Source organism: Lactuca sativa, chromosome 1 (genome assembly GCF_002870075.4).
Source record: "Lactuca sativa cultivar Salinas chromosome 1, Lsat_Salinas_v11, whole genome shotgun sequence".
Taxonomy (NCBI): Eukaryota; Viridiplantae; Streptophyta; class Magnoliopsida; order Asterales; family Asteraceae; genus Lactuca; species Lactuca sativa.
Window position 1 is genome coordinate 72,047,293 of NC_056623.2, and position 13,785 is coordinate 72,061,077.

General features: G+C 35.8%; 1 protein-coding gene across 1 annotated transcript; it reads left to right on the forward strand.

Annotated features, from left to right (window-relative positions):
• Window positions 1–11,014: 11,014 nt before the first annotated feature.
• Window positions 11,015–12,410, forward strand: LOC128127496 (uncharacterized). Its single transcript, XM_052765964.1, has 4 exons — window positions 11,015–11,541; window positions 11,620–11,959; window positions 12,044–12,188; window positions 12,280–12,410. The coding sequence occupies exons 1-4, from the start codon at window positions 11,015–11,017 to the stop codon at window positions 12,408–12,410; spliced, it is 1,143 nt and encodes a 380-aa protein (XP_052621924.1).
• The last annotated feature ends 1,375 nt before the right edge of the window (window positions 12,411–13,785 follow it).

Consider the following 13,785-nt stretch of genomic DNA (forward strand, 5'->3'; position numbering starts at 1 on the left):
TGTGTGTTAATGACACGCAATGCGTATCAAGAAAGCCCTTGTCAAGAAAGGCCATGTCATAAATGAAGATTACAAACATTTTTGCGTATCGTAAATTTAAATGTTTAAAAAAAAATTATATATTTATTAATTTTTAAATTAAATTTGCATTTAATTTCTCATAATAGAAATAAAATACCATATACAAAAAATACAATCCATTGCATAATATAAAATAAAATTTCATACTCAAAAAATAAAATAAATGTTGGAATAGTGTCTAAGGCTGCAACTATATTAGGCAAGTATTTGACCCGGTTGTGCATGGTCCTTTTGGGTTGCCTTCACCATAGCAACTTGCCAGGATGATTTATTATGAAAGAAGAAATATTATTAATATATTATGAGAATAATATAAGGAATAATAATATTATTATTTGATTAATATAAGTCATAAATTAATTAGGAATTAATTTGGTGACTTAAAGAGATTAATTGAATAAAGGGGCATAAACTGTCAAGTGGTTGATAGTTGTACTTTGGGCTATAAATCCCTTATGGATAAAGGGGGACTGTTTTAAGGACTTTGGATAGGCCTTGAAATCGTCCAAAGTCTTATCAATTAGGTTATTGGATTGCTTAGGGCCTAAGTTATCCAATTAGGGTTTAAGGGTGAAACCCTAGGAGCCTCACTAGTATAAATAGACCCTAGGGGTCAAGGAAAATCGGCACCTATGCTTTAGAAGAAACCCTGGCCGATTTTGATCCCCTATCCTCTCTCTCAAATCATCCTCTTGCTAGTTGGTGTTTGTAAGCCATTAGAGGAGTGACAATTATGACTCTAAAGCTCCAAGGACAAGAAGATCAAGCAAGTGATTCAAGGTAAACTTCTAATTCTGATTTGTTATTGTTATTATGCTCTATTAGCCATTAGAAGTCTTGGATTCAATGTATGTTCAATTAGAGAAACCTAGATCCAAGCATTAGGGTTTGCATGTGCACATAGGAATGTTCATATGGATAAAACCCATCAATAAATTGCATAAATTATAATATGTCATGCAAATAATCATTCAAATGTTAAACAAAAATAACACATTGCTAACATGGGTTATACATTCCTATAAAACTAACAAATAATCATCCAACTCTGTTTCTTTCTGGAATATGTGTGTAATTGTCTCCTTCATCAGCCTCCATGTCCAAAGTCAGATCTACCTTCCTAATCTGTAAGTATAACAAAGACACATGTGTTAAACTTGTTACCATTAACATCTAATCGTATGGACTCGAGTGTTAAACTTGTTACCATTAACATCTGATTCATATGGTCCGCAGAAAGCAATGTGTTCTTCACCTATAATTCAACAAGATTGTTAACCGCATAAATGAAAACAAACAGGAACATTAATAGCCTAATCATGAACAATTTCATAGGATGCCATATCATGTATTATCAAAAATAAGATCAAATCTGTAACGGATCTTATCATTTCACATCACTAAAAGTCTACTTCACAATATAACAATATCTTCACAAAAGAAAATGAAAAAATAAATCCAGCATATAACAAACTTACAGCAAGCAGAAACCAAAGACAAAACATTGGGGTAATACACCTGATCAACCAATAGACCATTGTGTTGCCTCACTTTGTAAACCACTTCCTGAGCTGCAGCCTTCCTTAAATTTCTCTTGATAATAAAGAACAAGATGTTAACAAATAGCATAACCGATGTATTGAAGAACATATGGGGTAATACTTGAAGAATCACTAAATTATATCAAAATAACATAACAATAGTCTAATGACCTAATCCATTATTTCTCATTGTAACTTGAGCAGTACATGAAATAGGAACCAAACACAGACCTCTACTCTTAGTATCTAGCTTTGTATCTCCTTTATCAAAATCAAAGAATTTAATTCAAATTTTCAATTAATTTTTCAGCCTAATTATAATAAATACAACAAGATTTGTTCTAAACTGTAATTGGTTGGTGAAATTTAAAAAGTATCAAAGAGAAAGACATGGAAATAGCTCCTGATCATCATTGTAATTAGGGATGAGATTTAGAACCGAAAAACCAAAACGGGACCGGAACCGGTTGAATCGGAATATGCTAAACCGGTCCGGGTTTTGGGTTTTAATAATAACCTTATCCGGGTTCCGGGTAATCTGGGTATGGGTCTATCGGGTCCGGATAAACTGGGTAAAAGAACCGGAATCGGGTAAAAGAAGTAGAACTGGGTAATTGGTCCGGAACCGGTTTATGCTAATAAAGACCCTGAATGTAGAGAGATTTTTTATTAAGTTGATCTAGCCATTACATACGCACCCATGCAAGCCTTATTCTCGATTTTTTTTTTCTTAGCAATTGTGATCGACATCAGTATCCTACGTCACCTTCTTGGACAAGCAAAATATGAAATATATTGTTATGTGTCCGTCTCTTTTAAAACAACTTCATAATTTATGAGAAATAAGTTTAAACAAGAATGTTTTAAGGAAAACATTGTATTAGTGTCCCAAACAATTGCTAAATGGAAAGAAAACTTTCCCATGAATTGAGAAAAAAAATGTTCTGCCCTTCCATTACAAAGATCTTGTAACCGATTTTTTTTTTGCCTTCATAAAATCGAGGAGAGTTGCCCAAAGAAAAAAAAATTCTCATTTATTGTTATTAGTTTTTGTTTCTGTCGAGCATGAAGCAATACAATTTTCTTTAAAAAATTAATTACCTATTGTAATCAGGAAAATTTTATACAACTTGCAGCCCAAAAAACTGTTGTGACAGTTTAAATTGGTAGTTTGCAGCCAAAAACTAAAACTTTTTTTTCTTTTCCTAACATGTTATGCTCCAGTTTATATAAGAAGCTAAACTGTATTTATTTTTCCATTATATACGAGAAACTAATATGTAAATTTTTGCATTTATATTTCCGGGGTTACGAGTCTAATACACGAAAAAATCTTGATGAAGACAAAAATTACCTCTTGATTAGCACAATAACCACCATATTGTTGAGTGACTTTACAGCTTGATACCTTAGTTGATCAAGCAACAAACCTAAGTTCCTACTTGCTTCAATTGATAAATCACTAACATTAAGTATGAGATCCCCTCTATGAAGCCATGTTAAGTTAATTTCATCCGAAATCTCTACAACACAAGTAATCAGACAAAAAGCATCATCAATAATCAATAAACATGCAAAAGAACAGATAATTTATTGATAGTGGAGATGAAAATACTCACAGCCACTATAGGGGCCCATATGCTCACTAAGGTAAGAGCATTATTATTATCTGCAAAGGCCACAGGAAGTAGATGAAAATAACAATGGGCCAGTAACTTAACAAAATATAATGACAATCTTGTAGAACAACTGCTAAAATAAACACACGAAAAAACATGTATATCATGCATCATAATTTGCCTGAAGGAAGTAGGTGAAAGTAAACTTACAAGCAAAGACCACCAACCAGTAAAGCACGTATCTGTAAACATTAACCACAAAGAGTAAGGACTTAATTTAGGTTAAAAACAAGTACAAATAGAGAGAAAATGGCACTAATAAGGCATTGGGAATCTGTTGTTGAAGTAGCTCTAGCTGTTCGACCCACCCTGTGTAAGAAATCTACAGTAAATGTAGCAAATTCTGCCTAAAAACAAATAGAAAATAATAAAAAATGAGAATTAAAATACAGAAAAGAAAAAAAAAAGAAAAAAAATTGATTTCCTCTATAACATGTGATACATTGGGAATGTCAGTGCCACGTGCAGCAACATAAGTGCAAACAAAAACACCACCTTTTTCTTTAAAATCAATCAAATTTCTTGTGCGTTCTTCTAAAGAGATTTCACTGTGATAACAATAATATTCAATGCCTTTTCCATGTAAAACTTGAGCAACAGCTTCAACTATATTTGCAAACACCATTGGTCTACTCAATTCATTATTGGAATTTAATGTCTTGGATTTATGATTGATTGCATCTATAAGTACATCCACTTGTGTGTCGACTGTAACTTCAATCCACTGTTGCTCTAATCTGAATCAACACAGATAAAAAAGGTGTAAATAAAATTCTTTTTTATAAAGATTCAATATTTTTTAAAAAAGATACCTTGGATTGTGTCGATGAAGATAATGGCTACTAAGCCTCGTTTGCTACATCTGTTGAAAGTAAACTTACAAGTAAAAATAGGCAGAATTTGCTACATTTGTTGTTGATGGAGGCGTTTTCTGAGTAGTAATGGGGTATGTACTGAAACGGAGGTGGTGGTGTGTCCCAAAGTGGTCGTAAGAATGAAGATATGTTTAGGAATTGGGTTGGTTGAAGATGTCGATAAAAGAAAGGGCCACGAGTATCAGAAGTAGAAGAAATGTGTACCTAATAAACCCTCGTGTGGTGACATTTCGTCTTGCGTCCATGATTTAGGGCTTTCTTTCACCTCGTGATCTGCACAAATGGAGGATTATTAGTTTTTGAGCCATGGATTATCTTGGTTACAAACTCATCTCTAACATTCAATGGTTTTGCATTTCAATTATCAAATTATCAAAGATGCCAAATTAAAGGTTCAGATGCCAGATCTAAGTAAGTATCCGCCGAACCACCCACAACCTCCTTGCTCTCTCTCATCTCCCCCTTTCTGCTCACCTGCGTATGCTCGGCCTATCTTCTCTGCCATTCACCGGACCGGTCACGGCTCATCTCCTCCGTCCGGAGATCTTTGTGCACCACACCACCACCTACGTCCACTCTCTCTGCCGTTCGCATATCTTTATAATTGTACGTGAGTGATGGGCCTATGTACACACGAAGACACTGGTGAGGGATGGATTGATGCATCCTGCCCTAAGTTGGACTCATTTGGATAGATTAACAATTAGGGCATAATAATTTTATTTATTACCGATGGGATCTTTGAGTAGGTGAACTGTGAAGAAAGCTATGGGGGCTAGGTTTCCTTTACGATTCTAGGGTTTGATGAATTGTGTTAATCGAACGAGATTTTTGTTGAAATTGGACCTAGGGCTTGTAAGTACAACAAACAATCACGAGAAACCTTCATCGTCAGCGAGGTGGGTGATGGAAGAGAGATTGTAGATGGAAGAGAAAGTAGAGATGGAAGTGAACGAGAGATGGAGACGGAACCAGACCTAAATCACCATGGCGGGTTTTCATCTTTTTAAATTTTTTGGGAACTCCTTTTCCCACTACTAAAGATGAAGATGTGCGCGTTTCATTAAAAAAAATATAAAACGACATGATTTCACGACGCTCTTTATTTGATAGGTGCCCTCCGTGTTTTTTTTTTGTAACACTAATTTTAGGTTGCGCAAAGATCCGCGTCGTTAATCCTTCACATTTTGAAAGATCTGACACTATTTTTAGGGCACACACTTTTGCGTATCTTAAAACAGCGCGTGTCATTGTTTGCGCGTCATTAAAGGGTATTTTTCTAGTAGTGAACGACCCTCCACCAATCAAGGAAGCGGTGGGTGAGAGTGGACACCCATTAAATGGCCATTTTATAGGTCATAACCTTATACCCCCCCTTATAAATCGGCTTCGTGAATGAGGCCTACTAACGGTAAGACTAGCATTTAAGTTATACATATATAATAATTATTCTTATAATATTATAATAGTATAGGGTGAATTTTAAACTTGTAAAATTGTAGGGTTTGGAATTTAATAATTTCAAAATTAAACTTTTAATCCAAAAAATTATTACAAAACTTGAGGGCAAGTTTTGAAACTTTTCGAAACATTACTTAGATCAAATTCGAAAATTATAAGATAATCATATTATTAATACTTATCACATAATTTGACCTAATCTTTTTCATACAAGATAATTCAAATCAATTTACAAATGATTAATCCTCATCTTATAAAGCTAGTAATTATCTTAAATTGACAATTATCCATTAATTTGATATGGATATCAATCACCAAAATAAAAAATCTGATTTTTAATTTGACAATATAATTTATGGCAATTATCCAAAGCAAATCAAGGCAGAAAATTCGTAATCCAACAAACAGTTGAACTCACATTGTGACCCTCTATGGTCACGTCGTGAGTTTAGTCAAAAACAGAAAAACAAATTTTATGGATTTGAACAATAAAATTTGCATCAAAAGCATTAGAATAAACAATCTAAGCTCTGCTACCACTGATGGGTCATGAGCATAACAACATTCCTATGGTGTTCATGCAAATGCTAATGCTCGAATCTAGTTTTTCTAATGATACATGCATATTGTCTAAGACTTGCAAAACCCTAATCTAGCATACAAAAAAACTAATTGAATATCAAATAAACAAGTTAGATGAATACCTTGATTGTTGATTGTAGATCTTGAAGCTTTGATAACCTTAGCACCTCAAATGTCGTGCCTCTAATGAATCACAAACACCAAAAGCAATTGGATGAAGCAAGAGAAAGAGGGGAGAGGGAAAATTCGGCTCCAAGACTTCTAGGGTTAGGTGTAGCCGAATTCTCATGCCCAAGGGGTCTTTATATAGGTGTGGGAATTTAGGGTTTCAGTGATTATCCTTATCTGGTTACTTAGCCACCAAGCAACCCATAAGATAACTATAGAATCCCTCATTTGGACGAATTCTTAAGGCCTTATCCTTAGAATTCGTCCACCCTATCCTTTAGGGTTTCCTTGCCCAACCTTGTAACTATCACATAATTACAATTCAGTCCCCTTAGTTTAATTAACTTCTTTTGATCATAAAATTAATTCTTGAGCAATGTTAATTAAACAAATATGATTTCTCTTTTAATATATTATTCTTATAATATATTAATAAACCATAATAACCTCTTTCTATATTATTCATCTAGTCAATTTGCTTTCGTGAAGGCAACCCAAAAGGACCATGTACAACCGGTTCAAGTACATACCAAATATAGTTATGGACTTCAACACTAATCAAACAGTAGGTACGTCGGGCCTACACATGCAGGTGGGAAAACACTAATTTGAGTTGTAACCCTTATTTAAATACCTTATTCCCCCCTTGGACATTTCTTAGACAATCTACCTACCCTTTAAACCCTAGCCTTGAGAGTGAGGATCATGGAGTCTTTTTGGTGATTTTGTGCATTCGTGTTAAGGAAGAAGGTCCTTGAAGAAGGTGGTGTTGCTTGCAAGCTTGTAGATCGTAAAGCTCCTTCATCTTGTGCATATTTTGAAGGTATAAAGTCCATACCTTGCTAATGTTCAATCTAGATCTCTTTAGATGAGTTTTTATGAGCTTTTTGTCCCAAAGCTTGGACCTGTGTGAGTATGGGGTACTCCAAAGCATATTGGACGTCCTTTAAGATGTAATAGAGTGCTTAAATTCATAAAAATGGTTGCTTGATCTTTTCCATTGGCCCATGCATGAGTTAAGTGACTTAGAGTGTTGTAGAAGTTAGATTTTTGTGTATTGAGCCTATCTAGCCATGAAAGGCTTAAAGTCGGTGACATTATGGGTTAAGAAATTCTATAATGGTCATATCTGAAGTTGGGATAAGTGTCTTAAAGCATTAATACATAAAAGTTGTTGATTATGGACTAGGCAGAGTACGACAGGCGTACTCTTGGCTACACCTCGCGTAGCCAGGCCCGTCCCTGTTGAATGATGACTCGAGTTGTATGCCTCACATAGGAAGGTGTACGCCCCAGGTATGGACGAGAATGTGGACTTCTTTACTTTCGCTGACTTTTGACTTTCGTCAATAGATTTAGGATTTTGGAATTTGGAATGGAAAAATGGTCTTTTTCCCTTATGGGGCGTAGTTGTGGGATTGGGCCTATGAGTCGGCTTATAACCTTTATTGAATAGGGTTACTTTTGTGTTTATTAGGCAGAGTCTAGTTCCGGTAGTTTTGGTGTGAGATTTACCTTTCATCAGTATCAGGTGAGTCTCCTCACGTATTCTTACCTATTTGGTAGAATAGTTGTATCTGTGATGACAAGCTGGGTCTAACTTTTATTATTGTGTTATGTTTTTTATGTGTAACTGAAACTTCAGGTAGTCTCCAGGGTTGTTGATAACCTACAGGGCATGCTGTTTTCTCACTGAGACTTCGTGTAGTCTCCAGGGTTGCTGATAACCCATAGTTGTTTATGTGTTGTGCTATATGAGATATCTTAGGGAAATCACTAAGATTTGTGCTTACATTTATTGATATATGTATCTCAGGTACTTCTAAGGATTGTGGGAAAGTGAAGGTCTGATTGTACACACTCACTGGGAGATTTTGTTACTAGGAATTTTGTGGCACTCGGATCTTTGTAATGATGATTTGTATTTGATATTAGTGATTTTCTGATGGTAGGTTTATGAACAATATTTTGGGTAATTTAAAAATGTAAATTTTGGTTTGAAATTTGAGGTGTTACAAAACCCTTATTTTGATCTAATAATGAGTTCAAGACATGCATTGGACATGCATGTCAGTAAATCATGAATATTTATGACGGTGTTGGTGCTAGAAACTCTTTTGAACATTGCAACAATACCATTGCTATGTCTAAAACCCTTCAGACAATCTACAATCCAATTCATGACAATCTTAATTCACTACTTACTTCCAAAGGTACGATCGACTATGGAATTTGAATAATCGAATTATTCAGGAAGTAAAACATGAAAAAATGAAACAAAATAATAAACAATTGACAAAAGGTAGTAAACAAACTCATAAATAATTCTCTATTATTTTATCACCAAAAGTTAATTACATTTATTTTGTTACAAGTTTCAACCAACTATCTAACTACTAAAACTAATATCATCTCTCGAACCAATGCTCCTAGCATGTTGAATATGTTTGACCCTACTCAGACCCTTTGTAAGGGGATATGCAGGATTCTCATCTGATGTTACCCTCTTCACGACAAGGTCACCTTTTTCTACTCTATGTTTGATGAATCGCTATTTTCTGTCGATGTGTCTCGATCTGCCATGATCTCTTGATTACTTTGTCAATCCAACCGGTCCTTCATTATCACATAAAACTTCCATTGGCTCCTTGATGGACGGAACAACTCCAAGGTCTCCTTTGAAGTTCTTTTGCCTCCTTTGATGCTTTGCTCGCTGCTAGGTACTCTGATTCACAGGTAGAATCAGCCACCGTCTCTCGTTGGGAAGTTTTCCAGGTTACCGCTCCTCCCTTTAAGGTAAACACCCAGCCATATTAAGAACATAAATTGTCTCTATCTATTTGAAAGTTGGTGTTACTATACCCAGTTACTCTCAACGTTTCACCGTCACCAAGTACAAGGACCTAGTCCTTAGTCCCATGCAGATACTTGAGAATATTCTTAACTGCTATCCAATGAGCTCTGCCTGGATTTCCCTGATAATAATTGACCATGCTCAAGGAAAAGGCCACATCAGGGCGAGTATATGTCATAGCATACATGATAGATCCAACGATAGAAGCATATGAAACTCTACTCATTTATGCTATCTCTGCATCGGTACTCAGGCTCTAAGTCTAAGTTTGGTATTACTCTATATAGGCAGTTCTCCTTTCTTGGAATTTTCCATACTAAAACATGTTAGTACCTCTTCCAAGTATGTACTCTGACTAAGTCTAATTAGTCTTTTACTCATGTCTCTCAAAATTCTTATCCCTAGAAAATAAGCAACCTCTCCCAGATCCTTCATAGCAAAACACTTTACAAGCCAAGAATTAAGCTCTTGCAAAGTTGGAATGTCGTTTCCAATAAGATGTATGTCATCAACATACACTACCAGAAAGGTTACTATACTCCCACTAGCTTTAACATATACACAAGACTCATCTTCACTTCTTGAGAAGCCAAATTCCTTAACCTTCTCGTCAAAGGAAAGATTCCATGTGCGAGAAACTTGTTTCAATCCATAGATTGGTTTTTCAAGCTTACACACTCTATTGGGAAACTTTACATCAACAAAACCATCTGTTAAGGAATTTGGCCAACTTCTTGTTAAGGAAAGTGGTTTTGACATCTATCTGCCAAATTTCATAGTCATGAAATGCAGCTATGGTGAGCACTATCTGCTAAGTGAAATCTAACTTTTCAAGTCTAAGAAACCTCAAATTTTTTTACCGGTTCAACCTAGTTTTTGAAGAAACCGTCCGGTTCGATCAGGTCTAGAAATTGACTTAAAACCGATCGTTGTTGAACTTTCTTGTCACCAGTTCACGGTCCGACCGATTCAACCTACAATTTCAAACCGGTTATTAAAACGTTGAAACAAACAATAACATTTGAGTAGAGTTCACAAAATAAATGACTTCCGTAGATTAAAAATAGGGATAATGTCATAAAAGCCTTGATTTTGTAAAAAAAAAGTCGGTTTTACCCTCCGATGGGTTTTTGTGTCATTAATGCCGCATACTTGTCTCACCTTTTGCGTTTATGACAAATACCCGGTTGCAAGAGGGTTTACCGGTTACCCCTCTACTTACCCCTCAACTTTTCCCCCCATTTCTTAACTAATGAAGAAATTAACCCCGTTTGGTAAACGTTATACATAGAGCTCCACACCCTCTCCGCGAAGCATCAACTCAATCGCAGTCAATCGTAGTCTACTGAGAAAAATCTTGGGCTTTTGGAAGGGAATCATCATGAAATTTGGGTATTTGAAGAGGATTAGGTCTACATTGTTGGTATCGTTGTTCTAGCAGGAAGATAGTTGGGTGATAGTCTCTTTGAGTTGTTGAACCAGTAAGTTTCTCAAATCCATGATTAAAGCAATTATCTAGTAAAAATTCTTCGATTTTTTTGTAAAATCTTTTTGATTTTGTAGGTAACTGTAATGGCTTCATCGGATGACGTTTTCAAAGAACTATTTTCTAGTATATACGAGCCCTTCTCTAGACTAAATGAGATGGATTATGAGCTCCGTGGTATTTATATAGATCACGCACCAGAGCATGAGTTCGTGACTGCGCTTGATAAATGTAGGGACGTCTTTCTCAATGTTCTACTTATTGATGAAAACTTAAGAAATTAAAGCATGGATGATGAAATCAGAGCACAAGTTTATCATGCTAATGAATGGCAAAGTGATGAAGAAGGTGAACAAGAGGCGGTGACGAATAAGTACAGAATTCATGATCCAAACACACCATGGGATAAGATGGAACCTAAGGTAGGTGATATGTTTGAGTCTCCTGCACAACTTAAGTTTTGTATTCAAAATTATGGGGTGTCAAATGGATATCAGATATACTTTGAAAAATGTGATAAAACTAGACTAGTTGCAAGATGTGGGAAGAGGACAGAGATGAATGATTGTCCTTTCAGATTGTATGCTGGATGGATGTATAATGAAAAATCATTTCAAGTTAAAAATTTGGTTGGAGAGCATCGTTGCAGTAGGAAGTTCAAATTTGGAAGTCTTGTTTCCCCTGAATGGATAGGTAGGCATTACATTACTGAAATTGCAAACACACCTAAGATGAAACTGAGGGACATGATTGCTGATATCAAACAAAGGTTGAGATGTGTATTATCCATTAGGCAAGTCCGTAGGGCAAAAAAGTGAGCCACTGAGTTGATTGAAGGAAAACTAACTGAACATTATGCTAGGGTATGGGATTATGCTGATGAATTATAAAGGTCGAACCCAGGTTTAACATGCAAAGTTAGTGTCACTGTCAATCCAGATGGGAAGAACTACTTCCATAGATTTTACATTGGTTTCAAAGCTTTAAGTGATGGATGGAAATTAGGGTGTAGAATAGTAATTGGTTTGGATGGATGCTTCCTGAAAGGACAGGTGAAGGGTGAGTTGTTGACTGTCATTGGTAGGGATGCTAATAACCAGGTATATCCTATAGCATGGGTTGTTGTTGATGTTGAAAACAAGCCTAACTGGACTTGGTTTATTGAGCTTCTTAGAGATAGTGTAGACCTTCAAGATGGCAGAGGATTGGTGGTGATATCTGACCAACATAAGGTTTGTTTTCAATACTCCATTTTATATAAATGTTAATACAATTTAAAAGGGATACATATTGACTTGAATGTTCTTTTCTTGTAGGGATTAAGTGAAGCTGTAAAAGAGATACTCCCAAATGTTGAGCACAGGCAATGTGCCAGGCATGTTTATGCCAATTTCAAGAAAGCATACACAGGGTTGGAGTTCAAGAAATTATTTTGGGCTGCATCAATGAGTTGTGTAGAAAGTGACTTTATGAGGCACATGGAAACCATCAAGAAGTTGAGCCCATCTGCATATGAGTACTTGATGTCAAGACAACCAAAAACATGGTGTAGAGCTTACTTTGATAGGGGTTATGCGTGTGAAGCAGTTGAGAATGGAATCTCTAAGTGTTTCAACTCAATCATTGTTGATGCTAGGAAAAAACCCCTTATCACAATGCTTGAGGAGATCAGGATATATATAATGGACAGGTTTTCCCACATGACAGAGGAAAATGTTAATTGGAAATCAAATGTTTGTCCTGCTATACTTAGGAAAATGCAGTTGTTTGGGAAAAATATGAGGTATGCATAAAAGAAATTTAACATTTGTTGTTTCTTTTTATTATTCTTACTTACTATACCAACTTATGCAGGTTATGGGTTGTAGTTCATAGTCAAGGACATGTTTTTGAAGCTAGAAGAGGATGTGATAGCTATATGGTGGACTTGGATAGCAGGACTTGTAGTTGCAGATTATGGGATTTGTCTGGGATCCCATGTGTACAAGCAAATGCAGCCATCAACTACATCAATCAAACACCAGATGTATATATTGATGGGTACTTTTCAAAGGAAAATTTTAAAAAGTCTTACTCCTCTAATATCAAACCAGTGAATGGGAGTAATCTTTGGAGCCAAACTGGATTCATAAAGCCATTGCCTCCTTTGGCTAGGAGAATGCCAGGTAGGCCTACTACCAAAAGGAAGAGGCATGCTAGTGAACAAGAGGGGAGGTTTTCATCAACAAGGGTATTTGTACCAAGAACAGTAAGATGTGGGAAATGCTTAGAGTATGGCCATAATCAAAAAAGTTGTAAGAATGAGAAAAAACCAGTAGTACCCTTGCTACCAAAGAAAAGAGGCAGACCAAGGAAACATCCATTGTTAACTGAATATGATGAGTCATTAAGAGCTTCTCAATCCAGTCAGCCTCCAATGCAGAAAAACAAGTCAAAGAAAGAAGCATCAAGTTCCAAGGTTTTAAAAGCATCAAGGTCCAAAAAAGAAGCAACTGAATTTGATGAATCATTAAGAGCTTCTAAATCCAGTTAGCCTCCAAAGAAGAAAAACAAGTCAAAGAAAGAAGCATCAAGTTCCAAGGTTTTAAAAGCATCAAGGTCCAAAAAAGAGGCTACTTCACCTCATAAAGAAGATGTTTTTGCAACTCAAAAAGAAGTTGTTGTTGATGGTATTCAGATTGGGGAAGGTGATGGAATTCAGAATGAGGATCATGGTGATAGTATTGAGACTGGGGATCATGGTGATGGTATTCAGATTGGGGAAGGGGGTGGTATTGAGACTAGGGGTCATGGTGATGATATTCAGACTGGGGATGTTAATGATGTTATTGTTGAAGATTGTCATATTGTTGAAGAAGTTGAAGTGGTTGATGTTGGAAAAGAAGATGTTTTGCTTCCAAGGGTTGGTTTAGATCTACACAAAGTACTTGATGAGGTTGAACAGGGGCTGGATGAAATATTAGGGAAGGGTAGTTTTCAACAACAATCAGAAACCTATGATGCTACTCAATCAGATTATGGGGGTAATGTTGAGTTTAATGATGGAAAAGCTGATGGT